Source organism: Stereum hirsutum, assembly GCF_000264905.1.
Source record: "Stereum hirsutum FP-91666 SS1 unplaced genomic scaffold STEHIscaffold_2, whole genome shotgun sequence".
NCBI lineage: Eukaryota > Fungi > Basidiomycota > Agaricomycetes > Russulales > Stereaceae > Stereum > Stereum hirsutum.
Genome location: NW_006763132.1, coordinates 1550362 through 1575005, shown reverse-complemented (window position 1 = coordinate 1575005; position 24644 = coordinate 1550362). Strand labels below are relative to the sequence as shown.

Here is a 24644-nt window from a genome sequence, read left to right as displayed (position 1 = left end):
CATGGGTAGTCCCTTGGATAATCCGGTTCAGAGGGCGGAGATGACATCGGCACAATTATTAGATGACGGTAGCGGGCCCTGATGTGGTCAAAGGGTTAGAGAAGTATTGGTGGGATTATGGAGCAAAGAGCATCTCACCTAACGATATTTATATTGTCTTGCGCTCGCTGTGAGGTCGTAGCGATCGGTTCATGAATTTGAAGACACCTGCACGTCATGATGTAATGATGGCACTGAAGTAAGGTCTGAAGCTGGTTGCCATGACATGAACGGATAGCAGACAAAGGACGGAAGTCAAAGGGAGCGAGGGGTCTGGGGCGTGCCAAAAGAAATACTCCAGGACACCCGAGATCGGAGCCAGCCCAGGTGTCTTGTCATGGAGACCTTGAAAGATATCCAAAACAACAAAGGCCTCAAAGAGACAGTCTTGGCAGTTAATTTACAGACTAAGGTCTGCTAGGCCGGCATGGGAATGTGTCTCCCTCGGGTTTGGGCCGTTTGGGCGTAAGGACAATGCGATGATGGAGGCTCCCCACCGCAGCGAGGTTCTCAAATGATCGGAGGCGTGGAATATTCGACGTAGGGTGCCAGTTCACAGTCCACTATTAAAGAGCTACATTTGAGACCATTGTTACTTCTGGTACAAGAGGAATGCGGTTCGAACCTGGAATGAACGCCGCACTCGATGCGTTCTGGGTGTTCAAACTCCGCTGTAACTCCGCCGAACACATGCAAGTTCTCCGCGAACGCGACTCGCCCAAGTTCACACGCGCCCTCTTGCTCTCGCCTGCTTACAGCTTACAGGCGCAGGTCTCGGATAACTTGTTACTACACCTGAAATTGCGAGTCATATTTGACTGAGGCTCTTCTTTGTCTCAATAGTTGTCTGGATCACGCACGGTCGCTGGTTGCTGTGACATGGACTCCGATTCAGAGATGACATACTCCGGGCTTGACGAGGGTGCCGGCACGTCAATCCCCTTCATGCCAGACACCGTATCTGTGAGTGATATATTTGTAATGTTCCACTTCTGCGGGATTGATGAGCGTGTCTTTGCCTGCCAAGATCCGACGCAGAAGGCGACGGCCAGGATTTCAAGATCGTACCATACTATCGGACGACTTGACCGTCATATATGAACCACATACAACCACCCCGCCTATCGATGTTCCCGAATCGACCATTGAATCAACTAGAGACTTCACCATGATTCCTCCCATCCAGACCATTGACGCGACGACCTCGAGTCCGTCTTCGAACTCCTCCGACGAGAAGGTGCCGCTCAGTATCGAGGCATTCCTCCAGTTAAAATCGACTCACAATAATGCGAAGACTTATGGGAAACGGAAACGAAGGGCTGTAGTCGACCTCAACCATGGCTCCAATGGCTTCAACTCGGACGACGCTGCCATGGGCTCAGGCTCCGGTGAAGATGATACCCAGGAAATGAGTGGTGTGACTTCAGACACCGTCGGTCTCTATATATGTCTTGAGCCGCGCTTTCACTGACTGCTGCTCTTTTCGCCATCGATATCAGCTTCCCATTCTTCCTCTCAAGAAACGTAGACGTCCGAACCGTCGAACAAAGCCGCTTGCTCAACGGATGTTCGAGGCAGCAGTACTCTCCGGTGTTGAACTCCCGCCATCGAACGACGCACATACACCCACTCGACGACCCTTGCCTTTTCAGACCATACGAGGCCCGTCAGATTTTGGCGCAATACGAACAAAACGCACTCGTCTAGCGCATATATCGAGCTCTCCGAGTACTAACTCTACGGATAGACGGTCACCCAAGTCCGGCGACGTCTTTGGGGAATCGACATCCAATACGGTCACCGCAATCCCACAAGACACCTCGAAGTCATCGAAGGTAGTCAACGCGCCCGGAAAGTCCGGGTCTACGAGCAAGGTATTTTCGCGTAGCCGCAATGGCTATAAGCCATTGTCATTCATTCCTCTCAGCGAGATGATTGCACACAATTTGGGCGAAATACGAACAATACGAACGCATATATCGAGCTCTCCGAGTACCCACCCTACGGATATACAGTCAACCAAGTCCGACGACAGTACGGTCACGGCGGTTCCACAAGAGACATGGAAGTCATCGAAGACAAGTTCTCGAACCAATGTGTCTGGAAAGTCCGGGTCAACGAGCAGCGCATTTTCGCATAGACGCAATGGCTATAGACCATTGACATTCGTTCCTCTCAACGAACACGAGGAGATGATCGCACGCAGATGGGGAACCTCTCGGTATGTCTTCCTTCGACTGCCTTTATCGTCGCTGTCGTTAACATCCTGCGTATTAGCACCAAGGGAGACCGTAAACTCGCCTTGGTAAAGACGCTGCTACCGGCACAAGGTCCACAACGCGTTCACTCACCCTCGAAGTTATCCTGCGGCCCATGCATAGATGACCATCGACCTGCGGCGCATAGAATTCCTGCTCCGAACGACTTCTCGGCGGAAACACGTCTGCACATCGACCGTGCTTCACACAACGACGACTCTTCTCTTGCTCCTTGTCACCCTTCTGCCTCCAGTGTAAACGCTCCTGTCTCTGACGCACCTGTGTTTTCCATGAATTCTTGTGCCCCAGAACCGCCTAATCTTCCCCAAGCCTCTTTCTCGAATGCCTCTCCACTTAGTACTCGCCGTGCTCGCATACGTCCAACTCAACCTGAGAAGACTTCATCCGGACCTCTATCATCTACGCAGAGCAGCTTCCTTCCGACCTTTCACAATCTCTTGCAGTCACTCACAGCGTCTCAATGCCCCTCGTCTACCTCTTCTTGAACTGCTATCCTCCAGCCACTGCTGTATCTTTTGTAACTCGAGTTCTCACTGACACTTTACGTCTACTTCGCATTCATGACTGATTCGGCTGGAGCCTGGGACGATGACTCTGCTTGTACTGCTCTCGAAGGGCTGATTCGTGTTGTATTTTGTGCACTGTCATTGTCATACGCAATGCATCAATATTATAATCTTCTGCAGAGGAACATAGTTATATGGTGTGGTGACCCATATATGTTCGCCGTCGGGTTCGGGTGTTATTGTGCTCTGCTGGCGCCACCCCTGTTCCACGCGAAACTTAGATATCTAAAACACGATGCTGCTATAAACTCCCGGGGCGACACGAGCCTATGTGGCAGTATGTACACTCACAATAAGGTCGCCTTGCAAGTTGCTCACGTCAATCTTCGACGTTTATCTTGACGTAAGTTAACAGTCGCGCGCGAGGGACAAAGCCATAAATCCTACGTATACAGTACATTCATCGCCAGAGATACCTGTCTCGTACATGTTTAATTCTCTTTCCAATAGATACGAAAACCTATATGCAAATGTCCCGCAAAGCAGAGAAGAGAGCAAGACTGAGAGATGCGAGATGCGAGATGCGAAATGGAGGGTTTCCTCTTCGTGCGACTCCCCTACGATCCATCTGTCGGTCTCGGCTTAGCTCGCACGGCCCGCAGGTTAGGATACGTCAGCATCAACCTATGCTGGTCTCTCGAAGCGTGGATTTCCTCGAACTGCGATAAGTGGATGGGCACGGGGGATTGGTTTATGACCTGAGTACGATAGACGCGGAATACAGCACGAGCGGAGACGCGCACCTTGGTGCCCTCTGGGAGAGGTATGGTCCGACTGAACTTAGTCTCCTCTCTGTCTCGAAGAATCTTGCCGCCTTCCACACGCTCGGTCACTTTGACGGTTTGCCATGTAACGACGAGTCGATCGACCTGGTAGCTGACGTGCATGTCCTGTTTCTTTACGCCTGGGAGGTCGAACGCAGCCATGACCTATGGGAAGAGAAGGGTGTGAACGAAGAGGTATGGGCGATATTTAAGAGTAAAGATGTACTCTTCTGCCGTCTGGAGAGTCCTTGAAGGTAACGCTGGAAAGGCATTCAGGATGTAAAAGAGGAGACAGGTAGAACGTGCAGACTCACTGTGACTTTCGTCTCTTCAGCTGGGATCTGACCGGAGGTGATTCTCGCGGAGGTGACTCGACTCGTTCGGCGGACTGCTCTCCAGCAGACAAAGCCTCCTCCAAAGACTTTATCTTTCCTGGAGACTTGGCCATTGTTCTTTCCTTTCTCCTCCTAACCTCGCTCCATATGTGATCCAGAGAGTCTGAATCTGCGGGAGTTTCGGGTTCAGTGTTCGACGACGTGGATGGATGGGAGTACAGGGGGGTGGAGAAAGGCTCCGGAGCCATTGGGCGCTCGTGCTCGCGTGAGGATAGTGGGCTGTAGTAGAAGGGGCTATCTTCTGGGCTGTCTGGTGACACGGGTTGGGCAGAGAAGATTTTATCGAAGGCCTCCCAAGAGTGTAAGTAGTCGTCCTTGTCGATTCGACGACCTGCAGGCATGCTCGAGGTCTGGGGTACTGTAAGTAGCCTTGGGCTAAGGTCGACCGGAGATAGGCCCGTGCCCGCTAGTGCTCCTTGGGGTGAGAAGATCCGAAGCGTGATAGAGAGACCTGCTATATCAAGAGGTATGCTGCAGGAACAGGGGATGTTTGCGTGCTGTCGAAAGATCGAGCGGAGAGTGCACGAAAGAGACGGTGCAAAGGTTATCGTCTGATGTGACGCTCGTGGGGGTTATTTCGACAGCGCAGCCATCAGCGTCAAGACTGACAGGCTGAGTGGTGATCACGGAAACGCTGAAAAATAAGCAGCACAAAATGATAAAAGATTTGGGTCGTCGAAGCTCTCGTGGCGATTGTATTTCATACCGTCACCCATGGAGCAAAGCGACCTCGTTGTAAACACGAGGCGGGGCTATGATATGCACAGGCAGTGGTTTTATGTGATTCTTTGGAACGACGCATGAGCGAAGAAGTGTATTGAGGCGGCACATAGATGTGAGCTCACGACTACAAGTAGCTATATGTACCGAAGATAACTAGGGATTGATGAAGGTAACGAACGGTGTCTGTTTCTGCCTTGTGGTCCAGGTATATTCAAGTTCCGCTGACGGCCATCGCCGAGGGCGCTAGCGATGGCAAATTGAGCGACAGGCGCTCTCTGCTCTCCATCCCGTTCGACGTCGGTGAGTGTTCAGCGTCGGGCATCACAGCGCTCGGTACGCCACACTGACCGCCGAAATCTGTCCTTGCGCCCTTTGCAGACGTATCAGCAGTGCTCTGGCACGTTAGCCAGCCAATTTTTCACCCGGTGCGGCCGTGGGATGCACCTGATACTTGCCACCCGCCCCTCTTCTGAGATTTCTCGCATCCATGTCGAGCACTCGTGGTAGGAAGAGAAATGAGGCGCTCCCGCCAAGTAGGGCTCGGGATATTCAAGTACGCACCTCTGCACTCGAGCATCAGACTTTCACTAATCATCAATTGGCCTTTAGCGTGCGTTTCGTGCTCGCCGAGCAGCTCATTTACAAGTGAGATCTCGCAAAAGTCCATCCTTTGCCTGTGCTCAATGTTTACCTTCTAGGCCCTTGAACAACGGGTAGAGGAACTGGAGGAGGAGAACAAGACTCTCAGAGCGGCGCTGAACCTCCCCCCAGCGAATCGCCCCACACTTGGCAAAGGACCCACCGGCAAGGACAAACCGAAACATTCTTCCTCACTTTCGGCCTCTCCTCCCCTCGCATCGTCATCTCACTCTCAACAAGATTCTCTTCCCATTCCTCAGTCTCAATCCCCTGCTGCACAAGTCGAGCCACCAGTTACACAGATGCACCACCATCCTCTCGCGTCTCCCAACATGACCATGTCCAATACTCGCTCGATGCCCCAACCGATGATGTCCAACCACGAGCACGCCCATCAGGGCTATGGCACTCACCCCGTCTACCAACAACACCCCCCTCGCAACAACGCTCCGTGAGGCACGGACTCCATACGCTTCTCTACCTATTTTTACCGGAGCGAACGCGAGTGGAGATGCCATTACTGACTGTGTCATGGCACTGCTTTGAGGTGAGACTTCCGCTTTATTTGCCAGCGCCCTTTTTTCTCCATTCGATATGATGCTCTAGTCAATAGCATGTTAGACTACCAATCCCTCAAAGAGGTTGCGGATAACTTTTGGACTACTGATCTTACTCTCTGTCTTTTGACTTGCCCTTTGTTCTTGCGTACTAATCTTCGACTCTCTCCATAGATTTTGATCGGGACGAACCGAATGTCGTCTAGCTTATACAGTGGACTTGCCTTTCCTGAGATGACGAGTGAACTTTTGGACCGTATTTGTAGTCTTTTCGGGCCCTTTTCTTATCACTACATAAATGCTCTCTTCGATCTGGTATGATACATATGTACTCCATACATCATAGCAACAATGAGATAATGCTTCGGACTTGTCAACGTTAACACAACACAAGAAAATAGCAGAAACATGTCCGCGTCATGGCTCAGGCATCGAGGTTCCTCATCATCATCACTGTCCGGGCGGCTTGAACTTCTTGTTCGAGTACCCAGTGTGAGGTCGACCCATACCCAGACGTCTCTTTACACCGGCGACTGGTCCCGGAGGGTCAGCAGCGGGAGATGAAGAGACGGTGTGTGATGATGGAAGACTTGGGGACGAAGAGTGTGGGGCGATAGTGGGGTGATGGTGGTGTGTTTGAGGGGCCACTTGTGCTCGGATTCGTGGTAGGGCAGTTGACAGTGAGGACTTTGTCTTTCGAGGGGATGTATTCGCAGATATGCGTGATGGGCCGGCTCGAGGAGGCGAAGCCCCCGAAGATCGAGCTTGGGGGGCGGTTTGAGGTTTTGACCTCCCTTTCTGCGACGTAGAACTGGGCCCCGATGCTGTAGCGTGAGCGATTATGGCGACTGGTAGAGGCCTCGTCGACGTCGAAGCTTGAGTAGAAGGCGGGGTAGAAACATCGGTCTGGTAGCTGTTCCGATTGCGATGGCCAGGCGGAGAGGCTGTAGGTGGGGGCGGCATGGGCTCATGCTCCAGGTCATGAGTAAGAGATGTGGTGGCGATCTTGGAGGGAGGTTTACGGCGGGAGGGAGATGCGACTCTGGGCAGTGCTCGAGTCTGGGCTTTCTCCGCCTTACGTGCCAGGAAAGCTGAGACTCTCGGGTCGTCGGGCTGGGCGTCATCCATTGGTGGTGTGGAAGCAGCGACTGTGACGATGCGGGAAGTGGAGGCGCCAGCTGTTTGTTGAGGCATCGCAGGGTCATTAGGCTCTACGCTCCCTGATTCCAAAATCTTCTTTCCGCCTGTAAAACCATTCGGATAACGAGAAACACCGATAGCTAGTCAGCTAGATGTGGTATAAAGAAGGATGATTTACGTGAGACTAACTCTTGAACTCGGTCGAGTACATCGTACTCTGTTCGGCATCCCGGTGGACGTCAATAACGTGACTTTGATACTGTGGCGCCTGCTGGGGCATTTGCATCAAGGTTTCCCCCCGGCGAACGTGTACGCCTGCTTTCTCACTTACCGCGATAGATCGTGAACGTGAGCAACAAGAACGCCGGCCAAAAGAGAGGGACAATACTTACTATTCGCGCATTCTCTTGTTGATATCTTCTATCGAAGGACATGGTTGTCGAAGCACACGCGAGATGACCTCGACTTCCGGGTAGTTCATCGCTGGAGGCTGGGTCGTCGTCAAGGTCTGTGGCCAGATGAACAGTGAGTCTGAGATCAGTGTCAACTTTGAGAACCGGAGATGAGGAAGCGCACAAGGTCATCTTTGAGCACGGCGGATATGAATTCCGAGACTTGTGTGAACTTGACCTTGCCTCCGTGCATACGGCCTACCACGTTGGAAATGTACAGCAGACCTTGCGCCCTGGTACATGCCACGTACAGAAGACGCCTGTGGAGAAATTAAGCGTCAGCTAGGACAGCCTGTGTGATCGAGCATGCCAGCGCGTACCGTTCTTCTTCAGTATCCTCCGTTCGGTAAAAGGGAAAGATGTCTTTCTCGACTAGAATATCTCGTGTGAGATGCCGCGTCTACTTCGGACATGAGGACGGAAATTGGCGCACCTGCGGGAACGAAAACGACAGGCCATTCCAGTCCCTTCGCTGCGTGGCATGTCGAGATTGTGACTTTCTGGTGACGAGAGCAGGGTCTGGGTAAGATCGAAAGCGGAAGTGAAAGCGAAAGTTCCGAAGTCTTACATTCTTGTCACCGTCTTCTCTGGTCTCTGAGTCAGTTGACAGCATAGACGCTTGCAGGAAAGTGCGCAGCGGGGTCTCGAGTCTATAGTCCTTAGTTCAGAAGAGGTTCCTTGAAGCGTATGAGTGGGGTCGACTCACAGTCCTTGTTCAGTTTTGGGAGGTGTAGTAACGGGCTTCTCCTTCTCCTTTCCTTTGACTTCGCTCGCAGGCTCATCGACAACCATAAAGCCATCTTGCTCAAGATCATACATCTCGATGTTGTCCTGTTCTTGCGATTGAGATTGGTCCTGTGACTGAGATGCTTGTGGCACTTCCACTGCGTCGAGATCCATGCGTATGGTTTCCTGAGGTTGAGCTGCGAAGGTGATCAACTCCTGGACGTTCTCCCATCGGGTCTCCCAGTCCGGAAATAGCTTCTTGAGGTATCCTTCGTAAGCTGTGAGCTCGAGCAGCTCGCGTATGAGGTCTGCTGGGGGCGTTCCCTAAACAATAGCAATTGCCACTGATCAGCAATAGATCGAAAGAGCGTGCTGTGAGGTAAGAGCTAGTGGGGGTGGGATGTACCGAGTTAGCGAGCTTGCGAAGCTTCCGAATGGTCGGCACGAAACTCCCTATCTTGCGCTTTACAGCGGGTTTGATGTCTGGCATTTTGCTATCGTATATGCCCTCAAGGAGAGTCAGTGGCGAAATCTTGTCCTTTTCTGCTCTGGCAAGTATCTCGTTCACGGACTAGAGGTGAACCATCAAAGTATGAGCTTGAAAACTCTTCGCGATGAAATACTTTGCCGACCTTTTCGCCAATGGTGCGTGGAGGTGTGTTTATGCACCGAACGAAAGCAGGGACGAAGAGGGGATTGTCGACAGTCTGGAGATAAGCCAAGAGGTCCTTGATCTGTACGTCGGTATAAGTAAGAGGGTGCAACTACAACTCTGACAAGGTTGGGTGGTGATATGTTCACCTCAATCCGTTCAAAGAATTTATGTCCGTTCAAAACTCGGTTGGGGATGCCTTCCTTTTGTAGAGCAGCTTCGAGGGCGCGAGAGAGCGCATTAAAACGCACTAGAGTGAGACGGTCAGCGAGATCATAGAGCATAAAGGGATATAGAGACGCATACACAGGATAACAAAATCCTTCCATTCAAACATGCCGCCGCTTGCTGCAACAAGACGCTTGGTTTCCGTGGCGATGAACTGAGCCTCCATCTTCTCGTCGCGAAATGTACCTAGCATTGGGATGGTCCCGTGTGGATGTGATGTATGTAGAGACTTGGGTATACGTGTTTTGTCTGTTTCGAGACGGTAGGAGGGGGTCAGCTAACGCATATACTCAGATAGTACGGTACCAAAGAACAAGTGAAATACCTTTCGAGACAATAGCCAGGCTTACAGCAAGAATGGAAGCTGTTGATCTGTAGTTTTCTTCCAGAAAAATCTGTTCCGTTGTGGAAAAGTCTAATGATGGGTTAGTTCACAATATAGCAAGACGGAATGTGTTTATAGAGGGCTAACCTTTTTGCATCTTCTTCAGATTGGCCACGTCCGCTGAACGCCAGCCGTAGACTTGGAGCAGGTTAGTTGGTAGAGGTTGACGCAAGAATTATCGACGCACTGGATTGATCTGGATCGCCCACGACGGTAACGGAGGTGTGGTGGGTCGCAAGATGCTTCATGATTGCGTACTGCATTGTGTTCGTATCTTGACTGAGAGCACGGTCGGTCGACCGTCAATAGCTCTGAAGAAAGAACAACTTACAATTCATCAACAAGTACATGGCGACACCACGAGACCACTTTGTCGTGGCCCCTGAATAGTTTCACACCATATACGAGGAGGTCATCGAAGTCGAGGCTGTTGCTTTTCCTCAACGTCTTTTGGTAGTCCGTGTAGACCTCAGCGAACATGACTGTGAGGGGATCGGGAGGCGGTGGATTGGGCGGTATTATGCCGTCCTTCGCGACAGAGAATCGAAGGTACTGTTGTGGATTATGGCCTTGGGCTTTGGCTTTAGAAATGACGGACATGACGGTCTTCGCCTTGACCGTGATCCCCTTTGCTTCCCATTCCTCTAGCCGGGGCTTGACCAACTTCGTGATCAGCTTCTCACTGGTGAAGAATAACCAAACATTCGTAATCTAACAACTGCCAGCAAATATGGAAAAATCGCACCTTTCGTCAGCATCACAGATCGTGAAATTGGAGTCAACTCCAGCCAACGTGCCATGTCGCCGCAAGAAGAGAGCGCAGAGCGCATGGAATGTTCCCATCTTGATCTGGTAGGTCCAGTCCCTGCCTATTAGTTTTGAAAGTCGTTCCTTCATCTCGTTTGCAGCCTTGTTGGTGAACGTTACGGCGCATATCGCTGAGGGAGGAATACGATGATGAAGAATGAGGTGTGCGATTCGCGATGTGAGAACCTGAGGTTCACCGACAGTTATCAGAAGTCGTTTCAGTGAAAGAAAGATTGTCTCAGACTTTGGTCTTTCCACTTCCTGGACCAGCCAAAATCTGAAGTGGGATGTCCGGACAGTGACGGACGGCTAGAGCGCAGCGTAAGATCAGTATTCAGGCTTGCGATATGAACTGGGCGGCAATGGTGAGTTGTGGCCTGCCTTTCTCTTGTGATGGGTTCAATGACGCTGTGATATAGTCGACCATGATTCAAAGCTTCCTGAGGCCAGATGAGTGTTTCTTGGAAAGGGTAAGAGGGCGAAGCCGATTGCTCGCATACACAAAGCCTCATATGGGCGATGGCAAGACACAAGAGCCACAACCGCGTCGCGTCGCGTCCCAGGGAATATCCACGTGATCGGCTTCTCCCTGCCTCGAGTCTCGGGTTAGGGTCATTTTCTAACTTGTTCACTCGGTACCTCATGATAGCGAGTGTGGTTATTAGGGCAGCCGCACACGACATTCTTGGGCAAATATTATAAGCTATTGATACATAGTACGAGAAGTCGTGTGGTCCTACATCGAAGGTTCCCAGAATAAAGAATAGATGTGAGTCCTCATGGGGACGCCGCTGGCGAATCGGCCTGTATGGATTTGAGGATATATCCCTCCAACCCTCCACAGATCCACAACTCCTGCACGCTAGGTCCAACCGGCTTGATGATATAGTTCTTCTCACCACCCTCCAGACCCTTCACCACGACTGTCCCATCCTTCATGCTGACCGAGATCTCCAGTCCCTTGTTCACGGTCAACTCTCCGTCTTTGCCACCAGCTCCCCTCTTCCCATCCTTAGCATAAGCATTGGTGAGGTCAGCGATGAGCTCCGGAGACTCGATGCAGACGAGACCGTTGTTGATCGAGTTGCGTTTGAAAATATCGCCGAAGGAACCTGCGATCACGAGGGGTATACCAGCTGCTTTGAGCGCTGTAGCAGCTTGTTCGCGAGAAGATCCAGTGCCGAGGTTGTAGCCTGCTACGAGTATGATACCCTGCTTGGCCCCTGAGTTGGAGGGCGATGCGGTCGGTGCTTGCTTCTCTCGGATGGATGCGACGAGGGACGCGAAAGTTGGATCGTAGTTCTCCATGACGACTTGGGCCTGACGCTCGAGAGTTATATCGTCCTGATAGGTGTATTTCCCGGGGTAGATGCCGTCCGTGTTAAGATTGTCTTGGGGAGTGAAAAGGAGGGGCCCACTGAACGATGTAGGAAACTCGGGGAGTATAGGCTCGTTAGCGGCTGCCGCAGTTTTCGATGCTGCCGCCGCATCAGGAGTGTTAGCAAAGAAGGTAGGGGCCTTCGTGGGAGGGAGTGCGGCGGGGTCAAGCGAGTCAGGACTGCAGATATATCCCTTTATGGCGCTGGCGGCGACCACAGCAGGACTAGCGAGATATGCTTGAGCATTGGGGTGGCCCATGCGACCCTTGTAATTTCGGTTCGTCGCACTGATACCAGTCTGCCCCTCCTCGAGCAGACCGACGCCGAGACCGATGCAAGGGCCGCATCCAGCGGGAAGGGTCTTTGCGCCGCTCTGAACGAGAGCATCCCAGTCACCCAGGCGCTCGCTCTCTTGTTGTACAGCGGAACTGGCGGCGGCGATGTAGAATTCCACTCCGGGTGCAATTTTGTGGCCACGGACGACAGCTGCGGCGGCAGCGATGTCCGAAACGCGTGAGTTGGTGCAACTCACGAGATAAGCCTTTTGGATTGGGACATGCGAGGCTTCGAGCTCGGGGAGAGGGGTGGAGATTTTGACGGAGTTGGGTCCGGAAACGTGTGGCACGAGTGTGGCAAGGTCCAGAACGAGATGCGAAGCATACTCGGCTCCAGGATCTGAAGCCAGGCGGTTGGCACGCACAGAGTCCAATCTTTGGCGGTTGATACGAGGGTGCTCTGGTGGTGGTGGGATAGAAGAGTCCGTTGCTGATGCAAATGTCCGGAGCTCTAACCGCTTGAGTACGCCTTCATACCATTCCAACAGCGTATCATCGACAGGGAAATGGCCGACAAGGGCACCCCACTCCGTAGTCATGTTCGAAATCGCTAGCCTGTCATCGACAGAGAGAGCAGCGATACCGTCGCCTGTGAACTCGAGGGCCGCGTTGAGCACTTCGTCCTGGTTGAATGAACCACAGAGTGCGACAATGACATCCTTTCCAGTGACTCCTGGAGCGAGATGCCCTCGAAGCTCGACCTTGATCATGCGTGGAACTTGCCACCAGGTTTTTCCGGTGGCCCAGATAGCAGCAGCATCCGTCCTGACGATAGGTGTTCCGACGCAGCCTACGCCTCCATACATGTTACTGTGGCTATCTGACGCCACAGTCATGGTATAGGGAAAGGCATAGCCTTCCTCGACGAGAATCTGGTGACCGATACCGCGTCCTGCGGGGAAGAAGTCGACAGAGTGCTTGCGGGCAAAGGTCTCGATGTTATAGTATTTCGCAAGGTTCTTGGTCGACTTGTTCTGAACGTCATGATCCAGAGTAAAGACTAGTTGTCTTGGATTGTTAATTCGGCTGGCACCAATGGAGTTGAACCTGAGAAGCATGGCATGGCATCCTTAAGCATCGTCAGAGTGAATAAGGAGTGTCCGACGCACTTGGATATCACAGGTCCTGTGTTGTCATGAGTCATGACATGCTCTGGTCGAATCATAACATAGTCGCCTGCCTTGACGACCTTTCCCTCTGGGAGGCCGACAGCATATTTTTGAACGACCTTCTCAATCACGGTCTGGGGTATTGGAGGAGTGGTGGAGGAGACCGTCGCAAACTGTCTCTTCGCGCCGAGCACTGAGCGCCATAACGAGCGCATGGCAAACTAGAGAATTGTCACATATCATTTCATGAATCCCGATGACAAGGAAACGAAAGGGTGTGATTATGCATACCGGAAGTGCCTTGGGCGAAGTCAGTTGTGGCGAAGCCAGACAATTTCTTCGATCCAAAGTTCTGATCAGATTTAGACCTAACCCTACTCAAGGGGTAGCTGGTGTGGCCGCCAATCAAAACGCTTGCCTTACTTCACCACCTTTCTACGCCACTCTACACCGACTTGACTCATTCCATCTCCTTCAACTAAACTACCAGGTGCCCCAAGCGGACTTTACTGCAGTTACTTAGAATAAGTGATTCACCACAGCTTCTAGAGTATTACTTAGGGACATCAAGTGGCAGACATCCAGTAAGCATTCAACTAATACTAGGCATCTCGTCAGGTACTTGTCTCCCATCCTCCTAACTCGATCGCCCATGCGACGGCCATCTTTGAGAATTGAAGTAGGTGTGACCAGCTGAATTCATCCGAGATGTCGATCGCGCTGCATGAGAAAGGAGAGCACGCGGTTAAGAGAAAGGTATGGAGGTCATCAATATGGGAAAGTTAATTCGAAAACGACTTACTCGTATGCCCTGTGCGCGTTTGCACGATTCCAGTTCTCGAATGTGCCCTCTAATCGGCCGTTACATTTGGAGTGAGTACGGTGTTGACCGTCAAGTTTTGATTAACGTACCAGCTACGAACGAGGAGGGATACTTTGCTTTGTTCCATGGTGCACTGCGACAGAATCAGTGCATGCACAACAACTCAACATCGAACACCTACTGATCACTGCATGCGTAGCCGCCTGGAATAATAGAAGATAAATGTCATATGCACGTATGGAGAATATCGCAGTCAAAAAGCTTACAAGTTGTCTGGATACGGATGGTGGATTAGTAACGAATGTGATAGCGCATTGACGACCAAAATCATAAGACGTACTTCTACCCAAGGTATATCAAGGTAGGTCTCGACGAGCTTCTTGTTGAATTCGGTCAAGCTTCAAGGTTGTTTCAGTCGTGTGTTAAATCGAGGGCCGGAAGTGTAGGACTAACCTCTCGTCAATCCACTGGTCTTTAATGATGCCGAATTCCTCTCGGGTCCCTTTCATGATCCAGGCCGTCATATCGAACTTCAAATAATTCAAAGGCGAATCGCGCGTGAACAGACTGTGTAAGAGAGTATCGAATGACATGACATGCCTGGATCTGTGCGAGAACATTGACCCCTTGGACCTCATAAGCGTGCGCCACCGCCTGCGATCCTAAGAGGCCTGCCTCCTATAGTTTGGACAAACGTAGTCTCCCCTCAGCACTAGAATGTCCTGTGGCAGTACGAGGCTTACCTCCGCAGAATACCAGTGAAACTCGACGTTTTCTAGGGGGTGAAAGTCTGCGGCAAGTAGCGCACGGTATGCTTCGAGGATAGTCACAGTTCCAGAACCTAAGAGTAGAGAAAATATATGAGTATTCGCAAATTCGTCTAGTTATGGTGAAATATGACTCGCCATCGTCATCAGCACCTGCAGTTGTGGAAAGTCAGCGTACATGAAAGATAAAATGAAATATGGATGGTCCTGGACCTACCAGGAGCTCGCATCCAAGGAACAAAGTTCGCGCTGTCAATGTGAGCTTGAAGGAAGTGGTTAGACTGCTATGCCAGAGCTTCAGAGATCATATCAGGCTCGTACAGCTCATGATAATAACTCCATCGTCGGTCGGCGAGGATCCGTTGATGCGCACAATCTAAGATAATGATCAGCGAGCCTTGGCGAGACGGATAAAATTGCGGTGCGACTCACGATAGACTGTTGTCCCCATGAATGCGGAAATGTAGTCTGCGTGATGCGTTCTCGAAGCCCTTTCGGAGCATTCGCTTCTGTGACCTATTGGTGCTCAAAGAGTCTCAGTGTTGAGATACGTCTTCAGATGCAGAGATTCAGCACCTCAGCTATCTTCGAAGCCAGCCACAGCGCACTGTCATGACCAGTCTTGATCTATATAAGTGCCTGCAGATTTCGAAGGGCATAATGCTATGGTACCTTGCTTGTATAATCTGGTATATATATTATGAGCGTTCTGCATAGAAGACGCAAAAAAAGCATCATACATCTTGTGTAGAAACTAGTAAATTCTTCAAGAATACGGGAGGGCAGATCCGTGGAGAGCGTCTTGATTACTTTCGTGACTTTCTCATCTGCGCTAGAGATCTCGGGGTAGACTATACGTCGAACGGACAATCAGCTATAGGAGAGAAACTGACGGTAGGAAAGCGTACAAACCGTGTTTGCGACGAAGTCCGCTGACTGTTCCCAGATTCGGTGTTTCCGTACTGAAGATCTCATGTCAATAGACTTTTGAGGACAGTACCCTGTAAATAAAACTTACATATCGAAGAACTTGAGACCGCTTGCCCATGCTTGGATCTGGGTTCATAAACAACCAAACGAGGTCAGCGAGCCGCTATGTATCTTCAAAATCACTATGAATACAAATACACACCTTTTCCCATTCGGTCATCGACTGGACGAGACCATCTTCAAATTGAACTAATCGTTGGCTAGTGAGAGTCCCGAAATCGAAGTTTCCCGCAAAGTCAAAAGACGAATCCTCAGGCCCATACAGCTTGGAAGAATCCTCGATAGTCATTGGGATCTGTTCCTCATTGGCGAACGGGCCTGTCACCGGAGAAGACGTAACATGCAATACAGCAGCAGAGATCAAAACCGAGGTACGAAGCCAGGACTTCATGGTAGCCTGCAAGTTGTAACAGAGGAAGAACAGGAAGCCAAGGATGCACGGATGACGGGCTCTTCCATTCCTTTATATCAATGCACATTGATGGTTCCTGCCGGCGTCAGTAAGGTAGGGCTGGCCGGTCAATGCCCATGAGTATGGCTGCGCCGACTTGACACAACCAGAAAATCAAAGAGATTCTGAGCCCGGACGTTCAAATACGCATATGGGAGCATGTGGTATCATGTCGGGACCAATTCGAGACTGAGATAATGCGGACAGTGATAAGGCCTACATCCGACGGCGGGAAGGATCGCCGCCCGGAACTGATACCCAAGTGGCACTAGGGAATGCAGAACGGACATCTTGTCTAGCTGTGAAGAGTGGGAGTGGCTTATACCTTGAAAATATCGGCTGAAGGGACTACAATAGATGTGGCCAGGATACAACACCCACCACATACGCCATCCATAACTGGCCACAAATAACGTCAAACCGAATGGTCATCCCAATCCACACCTCTAACAGGCATCTCTACCATCGCCTCAAGCCTGACGTTTACAAATCCACCCGCTTACTCCCATCCGCCGAGTTCGACAGCGAAAGCGACCGCCAGCTTGGAAAACCTAACAATATGATCAAAGCTGAACTCGTCGGAGACATCGATGGCACTGGTGCGAAAAGAAGAAAAGAGAACCAGTCAGCGTCTTCAGCTTGAAAGAAAGAGTAACGCTATGCTTAGAGGAGGACAAGACGTACTCGCGTTCAGAGTGGACATCATCGCGTGACATCTGCTCCCAAGCTCCCTCTGTTCCAGAAACAGAGCAAGCGAGGAGAAAGTGAGTGTCGGAACAAAGACATGAGATATGCTTCAATGACGGGGCTGTGGAAATTACTTACCACAGGCGAAGGAAGAAGAGTACCCGGCTTTATGCCAGGACATGCTACAATGTAGCAGTGAGCATGGTTTTACGAGGACAAGGCGGTAATCACGCACTGATCGCTTCCAGCTCTTCCGGGAACTGAGTATTGTGAATGGCCAGTCAATAACATGATTCAGGAGTTTGGAAGAGAAATGAAAGGACTTACGAGCGCTCTGTTTATATGCCACCCCAAGATCAGTCAGAACACAGAATCATGGCATTCTGCACAAGTTCTTACCTCTACCCAGGGTATGTCCAAATACTCATCAACGAGTCTCTTGTTGAATTCGGTCAAGCTATAACGATACATCATATATCGTATCAAACACTGCGATTCAACATAAGATGAGGCGCGGGGAAAACACTTACTCATCATCCACGAACTTTCTGTAGATCCCGATCACCTCTTCAGACCCATTCGCCACCCAAGCCGTCATGTCAAACTGTGTAGAAGCCGTCAAAAATCTGACAGTCACTCGTGCACACGAGAATATAGGCAGACCTGTATCTGAGCAAGGACGTTCGCGCCAGCCTTCTCGTATGCAGAGACTACAGCTTGAGATCCCAGAAGCCCACCCTCCTGCAGACGTGAACACAATACATAGTAAGCTACCTGACTGGAGAGCGAGAACCACAGCTGGTGATAAGCGGAGATGGGTAGGAAACCCTGACCATACCTCGGCAGCGTACCAGTGGAATTCGACGTTCTGAACCGGTCGGAAGTCCGCGGCGATGAGACCACGGTAAGCCTCCAAGATTGTGACAGTACCAGAACCTGAGAGGATAGCAAAATGAATTGGTAGTGAGAGAAAGGGGTCAGCGGTCATGAATTCGAATGATGATAGCTACGGTCGTACCATCGTCGTCCGCGCCAGGAGAGCGTAGCCAGGGAATCTTGTTTGTACTATGCGAACAGGAATAAACGCGAATGAATGTCTCGTAAGGTATGTTTGATCACCTATCCTGATGAGCTGAAATAGATATCGAAAAATATAAACAAGGGCAAGAGCTGAGTGCGCGGCAGAAGAGCATACCACTGATTACGACGACTCCATCGTCGGTTGGCGCGGATCCGTTGATGCGAACAATCTAATAGTCTTTGTTAGCGTCTCTGCATGTTCACTTAAACAGAAGTCAGAGCTTACGATGCTATTCTGGCCCCATATATGTTTGAACTCCGTCTGTGTGATGAGACTTTGAAGGGCTGGGGAGGCGTAGCTGGTGGTAACCTGAGTGTACCCGGATTGATGAGCTGAGCGAGGCAAGAGTATACGAGAGTACCATACCTCTTCAATTTTCGAGGCCAAATATGCCTGACTCTCGCGCCCAGTCTGGATGTAACTGCGTCAGCAAAGCTGTAACATGGGCCTCGACAATCCGAAATGAGGAGCGGCACCTTGGACATATAGTCTGAGTATACAATTCAGTTCGTAGTGTATCAATTTTTGTGCGAGAGCAAGTTGGGACGCACATCTCGTGAAGTATCCCGTCATCTTCTCCAAGACCGAAATCGGAAGCTCAGTAGAAAGGGTTCCGATCACCTTCTTGACCTTTTCCGAGGCGTTCATCTTCGTGGGGAAGTCTGCGATACAGGAACACAGCGTTATTCAATTCAGCACAACAAGTCGCTGGGACCGGGTAGATTTCTCAATTGCAACGAACTCACTGAACGTCTTGCGGAGATGGGAAAGCGAGCCCAAGTCCTGTGTTTCCGTGCTGAAGAGGGTAGTCTGGTCAATAATCGTACTACGGCATGAAATATTGTTGAACGACTCACATGTCGACGAACCAGTGACCTTGAGCCTTCATCTTGATCTACGAAACAAAGAACGAACTCTCAGCAACATCACAAGCCTTCGTAGTCGCACTATTCTGTCAACCTTGTCTAACTCGGTCATCCATGCTACAGAGCCGTCTTCCAGCTCCACCAAACGTTGGTTGCCGAGAATACTGAAGTCAAAGCCAGCTTCATTGACGAATCCAGGATCGAGAGTGAAAGTAGACTCGTCGATGAGGCCATTGAGTGTCAACGGAAGCTGAAAGTCAGAAGACGCGATGACGGACGCGACAAAGTGGACGGCGCTAGCCAAGGCAACCAAAGTGACTCTCATAATCGCGTTGTTCAAGTACCGACAACCAAATGAGAGGGAGGAAGCACGGGGGCCTAGTAAGAGAAGGATAGCGTGCTCTTATATTTATCGTCTTCCGAACTCACCGTCGGAAGCAATGAGGTAAGGAACCGTGATCGAAGGTAAGGTACACGAGGTAGGTAGGCGCACAGGTTCGGCCACCCCAGAAACAGTGTACATTTTGGCTATCGCACCTGCGGGAAAGCCGCGGAACGACAGCGTGCGCAGAAGATGAATGACTCGACGTTCAACCTTCAACGTCGAGGAAAGGGTAACTGATGATGGCCTAGAGGGAACCGCAGTAGTGGAGAACGGACACCATGTACCGTCGTGGTAACTTGATACCTTGGTAAGGCCAAGACCCTCTGTTAGATTACTTACTGGGACGAATGATGTTGAAGTTGAAAGAGCTGCGAATTCAGCGCAGCCTTTGAGTCATCCCACTGTGTACGGATATCTATGGCTAGTGATATCGTGTCGAGCGAGTGAAAAGCTACACGGATCTTGCGCAAGCTCTCAGAAATAAAGAAGAAAGGAATTGGAGTACATTAACCAGACAAAGAAAACGATAGAGGAGGACACGCGGACAGGAGTACATACACAATGCAAGGAACGAGACCGAAATCACAACCACTAATGGAACGTCAAGTCACTCTAAGCACCCACGGCAGAAAGAGCTGCGGTGGAAGTAGATGCAGGAGGTCCATCGACAGCTTTCTCCGCGACGTCAGATGTAACAGGGGCAGGAGCGGCCTTGGACGAAGACGAAGCAGGCTCAGAATCCTTGGGGGATGGCTCCTTTGGTGGAGGGCTCGTCTTAATTTTCTTCTTCTTCTTCAGCAGGCCTGGAATATCATCAGTCAATGTAAGTTGAAAGTCGGGCGCTTGAAAGACATGAGAAACGCACCCATTGCGACCGCACTCCTAACATTATCCACAATATCCTTGCTCTGCTCGATGAACTCGGTGTCATCCAAGCGGCGCTTCTTGCCCACCGAGGGCTCACCGCTGGGGGCTCCGTTCTTATCGATACCCAGCTTACGCTCGAGAGCCTCGAGCTTTGCCTTCTGAGCCTCTGCTGCAGCCTTCTTGCGATCAGGCTCTGATTCTAGGTATTCTGCCAATCTAGAGAAGCATGTCAGCACTGAGAGGAGAGAAGAGCGGACACAAAACGTACTTCTTTGCCTCCTTGATGGTGCTCAACCTTCGTCCACTGAGATCTCTACACGAGTCATTGTTGCTCGTCTTCTGACTGCTCATGCGCCCACCTGCCGCACGCAACTGAGACCCAAAGCCTCCCTTTCCACCACGCATTCGTGGCGCCAGTCTCAGCGAGACGAGATCTGATGTCTCTTCATCTGAGGCCGAGGAGTGAAGAGATGCAAGCGTGGTGGATCCATCCGGTAAGATTCCAGAGAGGGGGCTAAGGAAGAGGTCATCGGAAGATGGCAGGAAAGGGTAACGGTCAGAGAGCGACTCGTAGAGGCCATCGAGAGTGATATCGGAGGGTGCAGAGAAGGCAAGAGTAGGGAAAGGCGGGAATGTCGAGATAAGAACGGTGGTGGCCATCGTCGTGAACGGTGAGGACGGGGTACAATTCGGCGTGGTGGTCGAGGGAAAGACGGGGAATGCTGAGTCAGCCGGCCACGTCGCCACTTTGGGCTGTTCAGCGTCGCGCGGAAAGTGCCAGCAGCCAGCTGCAACTCACCTTCACCGTTACCTTCCACCCCGCACACGATGGTACGTCCAATCTATACATTGTTGCTCACATTGCTCAAGAATTGTTGCTGGTGCAGTCCGACTCTGATTCCGCCCGCCCTGCGTCCCCTGCCAATGCCGTAGCTAAGCCTCCTGGCGCACAAATTCGGTCTGTACTACTTTGTGCATGACTGGCTCTACCCAGTGAATCGACAATATATTCATTGTTTCTAACGGATATGTTTAGTCGCCGCGCTGGCGCGTCGTCGGCACAGGTCTCGAAACCAAACTCCACACGAGCTGCAGGTGCTGGCGGGTCATCTAACACCATGCTCAAGCTCTACACCGACGACTCACCCGGCCTCAGAGTGTCCGTGCTCTCTCGTCTAGTATTGGTTGAAGAATATGCTGACATTGCTGCTGTTATTAACGATGTTACAGGGACCCGTTCATCGTCCTCGTCCTATCGCTCTCTTTCATCGCCTCCATTTTCTTCCTACACATCTCCGCCAAGATTATCCGCGCATTCTCCAAGTAATCTAGCTGCTGCATATACCTTCTTGTGCTTTCGGGATTGTAGGGATTGGTCGGGGTAGGCTCTGCGCATGGGAAAGGCAGGGTACAAAAGGGTATCTTTACGCGGACTTGGGATAGGCATCTTTGCAATGACACGTTCCTTTCACCCCAAGGCGCGCGGCGTTCATCCTCCCGGAATACTTCCCGAATTGTTGGAGAGGACGGTCAAAACCCGAAGATGTCAGATTCATATTCTACTTTACCGAAAACGCTGCACGATCGGTCTATATAATCATATATTATTCCTTCGCCTCTCCCAGTACGGCCCATATTCTGTCCTCAACAGACCTGACGGTGGCCGGAGACGTGTTCAGACTCGTCATGAAATACGCCACATTTCCCAATGTCCTGAAGTGGATGCTGAATGGTGCTCCTCCAGGCGCAGAGGACACGATGTCGTCTGTGCTCTGCACTTTCGAGTTGAGTGATTGCAGTGTGGTCTGTGCCGAATGAGATTGATAGCCTGAGTTTGAGATGTTAGTCAATCCGTCAGTGAGAAAGACGAGATTCACAAGTAACGTACCCGCGTCCGAGTCTTTGAGCTTGATGGCAAGGACAGTTCCAAGCGTCATGACTTCTTCTGTATTGGACAGCTGCGACACCGCATCCACGAAGCTTGGATCCCAGAAACTCCAAACCTCACTCTCAGAGCTCACAGTGACCGATTTCTCGCCCTCAAGACCTTCTCCACTCTGTGTCGCCACATTCCGCCACATATCTTTCGCCGCATCCCAGGCGCCATTCTCATTCATTCCTTCTATGATTTTCAACGTCTCGTTCGCGACTTCGCATCCCACCGCGTGTGCCGAATAACTGTGCCCATGCAATAAAGCATCCGTTTTTTTGTCGCTTAAGAAGGCTTCGAAGATGGAGTTGGAAGCGAGAGTGACGGCGAGGGGGAGGAGGCCTCCAGTGAGGATCTTAGCGTTGACGGAGATGTCGGGATTGACGCCGAGGAGAGGAGCTGTGGATTGTAGGCCGAGTCTGTAGAGGCCTACGAAGACTTCGTCGAAGATGACGGGCAGACCGCGCCAGGTGGTGGGGTCCTCAGATTGGGGGGTTGCAGGGGGAGAGGAGAATGTCTCGCGGACGGTGTCGATCATGACGCGTTGGAAGAGGGGATCGACGAAGACCATTCCACCTGCACCGAGGACTAGGGGTTCGAGTACCATGGCGGCGAATGATGGTCCATGTCGTTGCTTCAGTTTCTCGATGGTGGTCCGAGTGTAGTCACGATAGATCTCTGCAAGCGGCGAGTGCAGCCGACGAGGAACATCGTAAGCATAAGCGATAGTTTCAACTGCTATATGCTCTGAGGGAAGTTTCCCGTGTGCAGCTATGGCGGGGGGTACAGTCACCGTGGGCTCGCCGTTACGGATGGAAATGCTCGGTGGATCGAACCAGTATCCTTTGGCCTGGTGCCACTCGCAGGTATAAACGCCCTCCTCACAAGCATCCATGGCGCCAATAGTGTCTCCGTGGTAACTTCCCTTCAGTCCAATGATCCCAAGAGCCTTCTTCGTCTTCCCGTCCTCCTCGTATTTTGTCCCATGTCGTACCGTGTACGCCCGCAAAGCCATCTTGAGCGCCACCTCCATGCCCGTGGACCCATTATCGGAGATGAAGGCGCGAGATGCCCAGCCCTTCCCTGGGCCTTTGTTGACGAGGAATTCGGAGAGTTGGAGGGCTGGAAGGTGCGTCGCCTGGGGGAACATGACGTGCCCGTATCGTCCGGACGCCCGGGCGGCGGCGAGGGTGAGAGAGGGATGAGCATGGCCGAGAGCTTGGGTCCACCAGGACGATGAGCCATCGTATTGAGGCTCGAGGAGTGAACTTGAATTCGCTTTCTCTGCGTCTGGGGAAGTGAGGGTAGTTGCTGTGGAAGATTTGTGGCCATTGTAGATGGAGAAGAAATCTTGAGAAGCGCTGTCGATTACGTTCACTTCTGCGGGACCTTTGACGAGACCGTGCTGGACGAAAGGCCACCAGACAGTGTCGAGCGTTCGTTGTGGCATGGACTCTAGCTCGCTTATCCGCTTTGCGTGGCAATCGTCTAGATGCCGCTGGATGTCGAAAAGTCCACCTTGCTGGTCATCGGGAACTAGGGAGCCGTAATATTGGTCTGTGACCTCGAAGTTCCTGGACGGATCGGACTCCAGAGGTGGTGGTGGTTCAAACGCTGAGACGTGGACTCCACGCTCCGCAAAGTAAGGAGTGAGGTACTCGTAGTTCCGGTAGTAATCGTCCTTGAATAGGAGAATGGCGTCGACGATGTAGCCGCGTAGAAGAAGAGATTCGTAGGACGATATCGTGGATGATATGCCGCCTAGTCTAGAGTCGCCGATCAAAATAGTTGGAAGAAACAGAGGCCTGTAGCTGTCAAGCTGAGTGGTCCCAGATAATGTTGGGCTGTGTACGCCTGTGAAAATGATGTCGAAAGGGATCAGACCAGTACCACAAGGAGGACAGAAGAGTAATGACGTCGGTTTACCGCTAATTTAAAGTGTCATTGAATCTCACCTCCTGCTGTTTCGACATACATATGACTGGCTTCTTGAGATTGTGTAGCACATCGTCGGATGTAAGTCGCCACAGAAGTTACGAATGTCTCGTCAGATGGTGGTGCTAGCTGGGGAGGCCCAGATTAGATGGCAGTGTACAACAAAAAGACCAAGTCAACACACATCTACTCCTGCTTTTTCCGATGCCATCTGGGCAGCCAGATGAGGACTGAGGGGTTCATCGAAGCGAAATAGACAGTTCGCTTTGATGAATTGTTTGTGGGCGCCAGCATACCGCAATACGTGTCTGCGTCGCACATTGTCAGCACACAGTACCTACCCTCGACTTTATCTTGTCAGAAACAACTTACTCGTCATCGGCATCCTTCATGGGACCTGTGCTAACAGGCTTTAGATAGTATACCTGATTTTTCAACGAAGCCGAAGCGCGTACGAGAGCCGACGTGAGGATGGTTTTCCCGACATCGGTGTTGGCGCCGAAAACTTGATGTAGTCGCAGATTTTTGAGGAGGAGGGACATTGTCACTCTACATGCATGTGGAGGTTCGAGTCAAAAGACGGCTTGAAGATTGCTCAAAGTGAGGACGGCGACGGATCGTAGAACGAAAGAACAATTTCGGCATCAAGCGGCCGCGGCCGTGGTATAGTATGCACGCCATTTACGT

The 24644-nt window shown here is 51.3% G+C and overlaps 10 protein-coding genes across 10 annotated transcripts; 3 read left to right on the top strand and 7 right to left on the bottom strand.

Annotated features, from left to right (window-relative positions):
* Nucleotides 1-669: 669 nt before the first annotated feature.
* On the top strand, nt 670-2803 carry STEHIDRAFT_165455 (uncharacterized protein; the record flags this gene model as incomplete). Its single annotated transcript, XM_007299803.1, has 5 exons — nt 670-810; nt 883-1002; nt 1067-1471; nt 1539-2260; nt 2317-2803. 5 exons carry the CDS (start codon nt 670-672, stop codon nt 2801-2803), a joined length of 1875 nt encoding a protein of 624 aa, XP_007299865.1.
* A 468-nt stretch (nt 2804-3271) lies between these two features.
* STEHIDRAFT_72762 (uncharacterized protein) lies at nt 3272-4243 on the bottom strand. Its single transcript, XM_007299382.1, has 4 exons — nt 3963-4243; nt 3875-3908; nt 3628-3813; nt 3272-3543 (listed from the first exon to the last, which is right to left on the bottom strand). The coding sequence occupies exons 1-4, from the start codon at nt 4229-4231 to the stop codon at nt 3442-3444; spliced, it is 591 nt and encodes a 196-aa protein (XP_007299444.1). The 5' UTR covers nt 4232-4243; the 3' UTR covers nt 3272-3441.
* Nucleotides 4244-5253: 1010 nt separating this feature from the next.
* Nucleotides 5254-5860, top strand: STEHIDRAFT_152718 (uncharacterized protein; the record flags this gene model as incomplete). Its single annotated transcript, XM_007299802.1, has 3 exons — nt 5254-5319; nt 5376-5411; nt 5465-5860. The coding sequence occupies 3 exons, from the start codon at nt 5254-5256 to the stop codon at nt 5858-5860; spliced, it is 498 nt and encodes a 165-aa protein (XP_007299864.1).
* A 1633-nt stretch (nt 5861-7493) lies between these two features.
* Nucleotides 7494-10779, bottom strand: STEHIDRAFT_128044 (UvrD-helicase-domain-containing protein; the record flags this gene model as incomplete). Its single annotated transcript, XM_007299801.1, has 17 exons — nt 7494-7610; nt 7679-7814; nt 7875-7926; nt 7988-8054; nt 8123-8204; nt 8261-8604; nt 8687-8851; nt 8913-9014; nt 9082-9182; nt 9239-9409; nt 9486-9575; nt 9633-9683; nt 9733-9824; nt 9877-10227; nt 10291-10538; nt 10597-10661; nt 10734-10779. The coding sequence occupies 17 exons, from the start codon at nt 10777-10779 to the stop codon at nt 7494-7496; spliced, it is 2280 nt and encodes a 759-aa protein (XP_007299863.1).
* A 230-nt stretch (nt 10780-11009) lies between these two features.
* STEHIDRAFT_72757 (homoaconitase) lies at nt 11010-13357 on the bottom strand. The gene is made up of 2 exons (XM_007299381.1): nt 13176-13357; nt 11010-13113 (listed from the first exon to the last, which is right to left on the bottom strand). The coding sequence occupies exons 1-2, from the start codon at nt 13229-13231 to the stop codon at nt 11130-11132; spliced, it is 2040 nt and encodes a 679-aa protein (XP_007299443.1). The 5' UTR covers nt 13232-13357; the 3' UTR covers nt 11010-11129.
* Nucleotides 13358-13738: 381 nt separating this feature from the next.
* Nucleotides 13739-16106, bottom strand: STEHIDRAFT_118219 (peptidase). The gene is made up of 19 exons (XM_007299800.1): nt 15898-16106; nt 15784-15821; nt 15678-15727; nt 15506-15616; nt 15438-15451; nt 15342-15386; nt 15198-15281; nt 15087-15141; nt 14983-15027; nt 14904-14918; nt 14742-14839; nt 14599-14676; nt 14452-14528; nt 14339-14396; nt 14265-14271; nt 14180-14201; nt 14088-14131; nt 13978-14026; nt 13739-13895 (listed from the first exon to the last, which is right to left on the bottom strand). Exons 1-19 carry the CDS (start codon nt 16042-16044, stop codon nt 13790-13792), a joined length of 1143 nt encoding a protein of 380 aa, XP_007299862.1. The 5' UTR covers nt 16045-16106; the 3' UTR covers nt 13739-13789.
* A 271-nt stretch (nt 16107-16377) lies between these two features.
* STEHIDRAFT_144483 (peptidase) lies at nt 16378-19206 on the bottom strand. Its single transcript, XM_007299799.1, has 19 exons — nt 18935-19206; nt 18832-18869; nt 18721-18770; nt 18526-18636; nt 18451-18464; nt 18341-18385; nt 18200-18283; nt 18089-18143; nt 18013-18025; nt 17912-17958; nt 17732-17829; nt 17557-17634; nt 17424-17497; nt 17293-17350; nt 17221-17227; nt 17129-17153; nt 17032-17075; nt 16891-16939; nt 16378-16802 (listed from the first exon to the last, which is right to left on the bottom strand). Exons 1-19 carry the CDS (start codon nt 19163-19165, stop codon nt 16706-16708), a joined length of 1218 nt encoding a protein of 405 aa, XP_007299861.1. The 5' UTR covers nt 19166-19206; the 3' UTR covers nt 16378-16705.
* Nucleotides 19207-19633: 427 nt separating this feature from the next.
* Nucleotides 19634-20809, bottom strand: STEHIDRAFT_118217 (uncharacterized protein). The gene is made up of 3 exons (XM_007299797.1): nt 20361-20809; nt 20091-20308; nt 19634-20028 (listed from the first exon to the last, which is right to left on the bottom strand). Exons 1-3 carry the CDS (start codon nt 20750-20752, stop codon nt 19838-19840), a joined length of 801 nt encoding a protein of 266 aa, XP_007299859.1. The 5' UTR covers nt 20753-20809; the 3' UTR covers nt 19634-19837.
* Nucleotides 20810-20920: 111 nt separating this feature from the next.
* STEHIDRAFT_128038 (Pre protein translocase Sec Sec61-beta subunit) lies at nt 20921-21419 on the top strand (the record flags this gene model as incomplete). Its single annotated transcript, XM_007299796.1, has 4 exons — nt 20921-20923; nt 20980-21050; nt 21129-21251; nt 21323-21419. 4 exons carry the CDS (start codon nt 20921-20923, stop codon nt 21417-21419), a joined length of 294 nt encoding a protein of 97 aa, XP_007299858.1.
* Nucleotides 21420-21696: 277 nt separating this feature from the next.
* STEHIDRAFT_128037 (PLP-dependent transferase) lies at nt 21697-24499 on the bottom strand (the record flags this gene model as incomplete). Its single annotated transcript, XM_007299795.1, has 5 exons — nt 21697-21920; nt 21981-23876; nt 23978-24086; nt 24142-24265; nt 24330-24499. 5 exons carry the CDS (start codon nt 24497-24499, stop codon nt 21697-21699), a joined length of 2523 nt encoding a protein of 840 aa, XP_007299857.1.
* Between the last annotated feature and the right edge of the window lie 145 nt (nt 24500-24644).

Coding starts and splice junctions, on each gene's coding strand:
- STEHIDRAFT_72762 (XM_007299382.1), bottom strand. CDS start 4,231: ATGGCTCCGGAGCCTTTCTCCACCCCCCTGTACTCCCATCCATCCACG. Junction 3,814..3,874: donor ACTCTCCAGACGGCAGAAGA/GTACATCTTTAC, acceptor CTCTTCCCATAG/GTCATGGCTGCGTTCGACCT. Junction 3,544..3,627: donor CTCTCCCAGAGGGCACCAAG/GTGCGCGTCTCC, acceptor CACTTATCGCAG/TTCGAGGAAATCCACGCTTC.
- STEHIDRAFT_118217 (XM_007299797.1), bottom strand. CDS start 20,752: ATGGCCACCACCGTTCTTATCTCGACATTCCCGCCTTTCCCTACTCTT. Junction 20,309..20,360: donor ACCATCAAGGAGGCAAAGAA/GTACGTTTTGTG, acceptor ATGCTTCTCTAG/ATTGGCAGAATACCTAGAAT. Junction 20,029..20,090: donor TAGGAGTGCGGTCGCAATGG/GTGCGTTTCTCA, acceptor ATGATATTCCAG/GCCTGCTGAAGAAGAAGAAG.
- STEHIDRAFT_144483 (XM_007299799.1), bottom strand. CDS start 19,165: ATGAGAGTCACTTTGGTTGCCTTGGCTAGCGCCGTCCACTTTGTCGCG. Junction 17,498..17,556: donor ACGTCCTTGCTCAGATACAG/GTCTGCCTATAT, acceptor GCTTCTACACAG/TTTGACATGACGGCTTGGGT. Junction 16,803..16,890: donor GATGTCCACTCTGAACGCGA/GTACGTCTTGTC, acceptor TTTTCGCACCAG/TGCCATCGATGTCTCCGACG.
- STEHIDRAFT_72757 (XM_007299381.1), bottom strand. CDS start 13,231: ATGATTCGACCAGAGCATGTCATGACTCATGACAACACAGGACCTGTG. Junction 13,114..13,175: donor ACAGGACCTGTGATATCCAA/GTGCGTCGGACA, acceptor CATGCTTCTCAG/GTTCAACTCCATTGGTGCCA.
- STEHIDRAFT_118219 (XM_007299800.1), bottom strand. CDS start 16,044: ATGACTATCGAGGATTCTTCCAAGCTGTATGGGCCTGAGGATTCGTCT. Junction 15,282..15,341: donor TGGCTTCGAAGATAGCTGAG/GTGCTGAATCTC, acceptor GAGCACCAATAG/GTCACAGAAGCGAATGCTCC. Junction 15,142..15,197: donor CATGGGGACAACAGTCTATC/GTGAGTCGCACC, acceptor TCATTATCTTAG/ATTGTGCGCATCAACGGATC.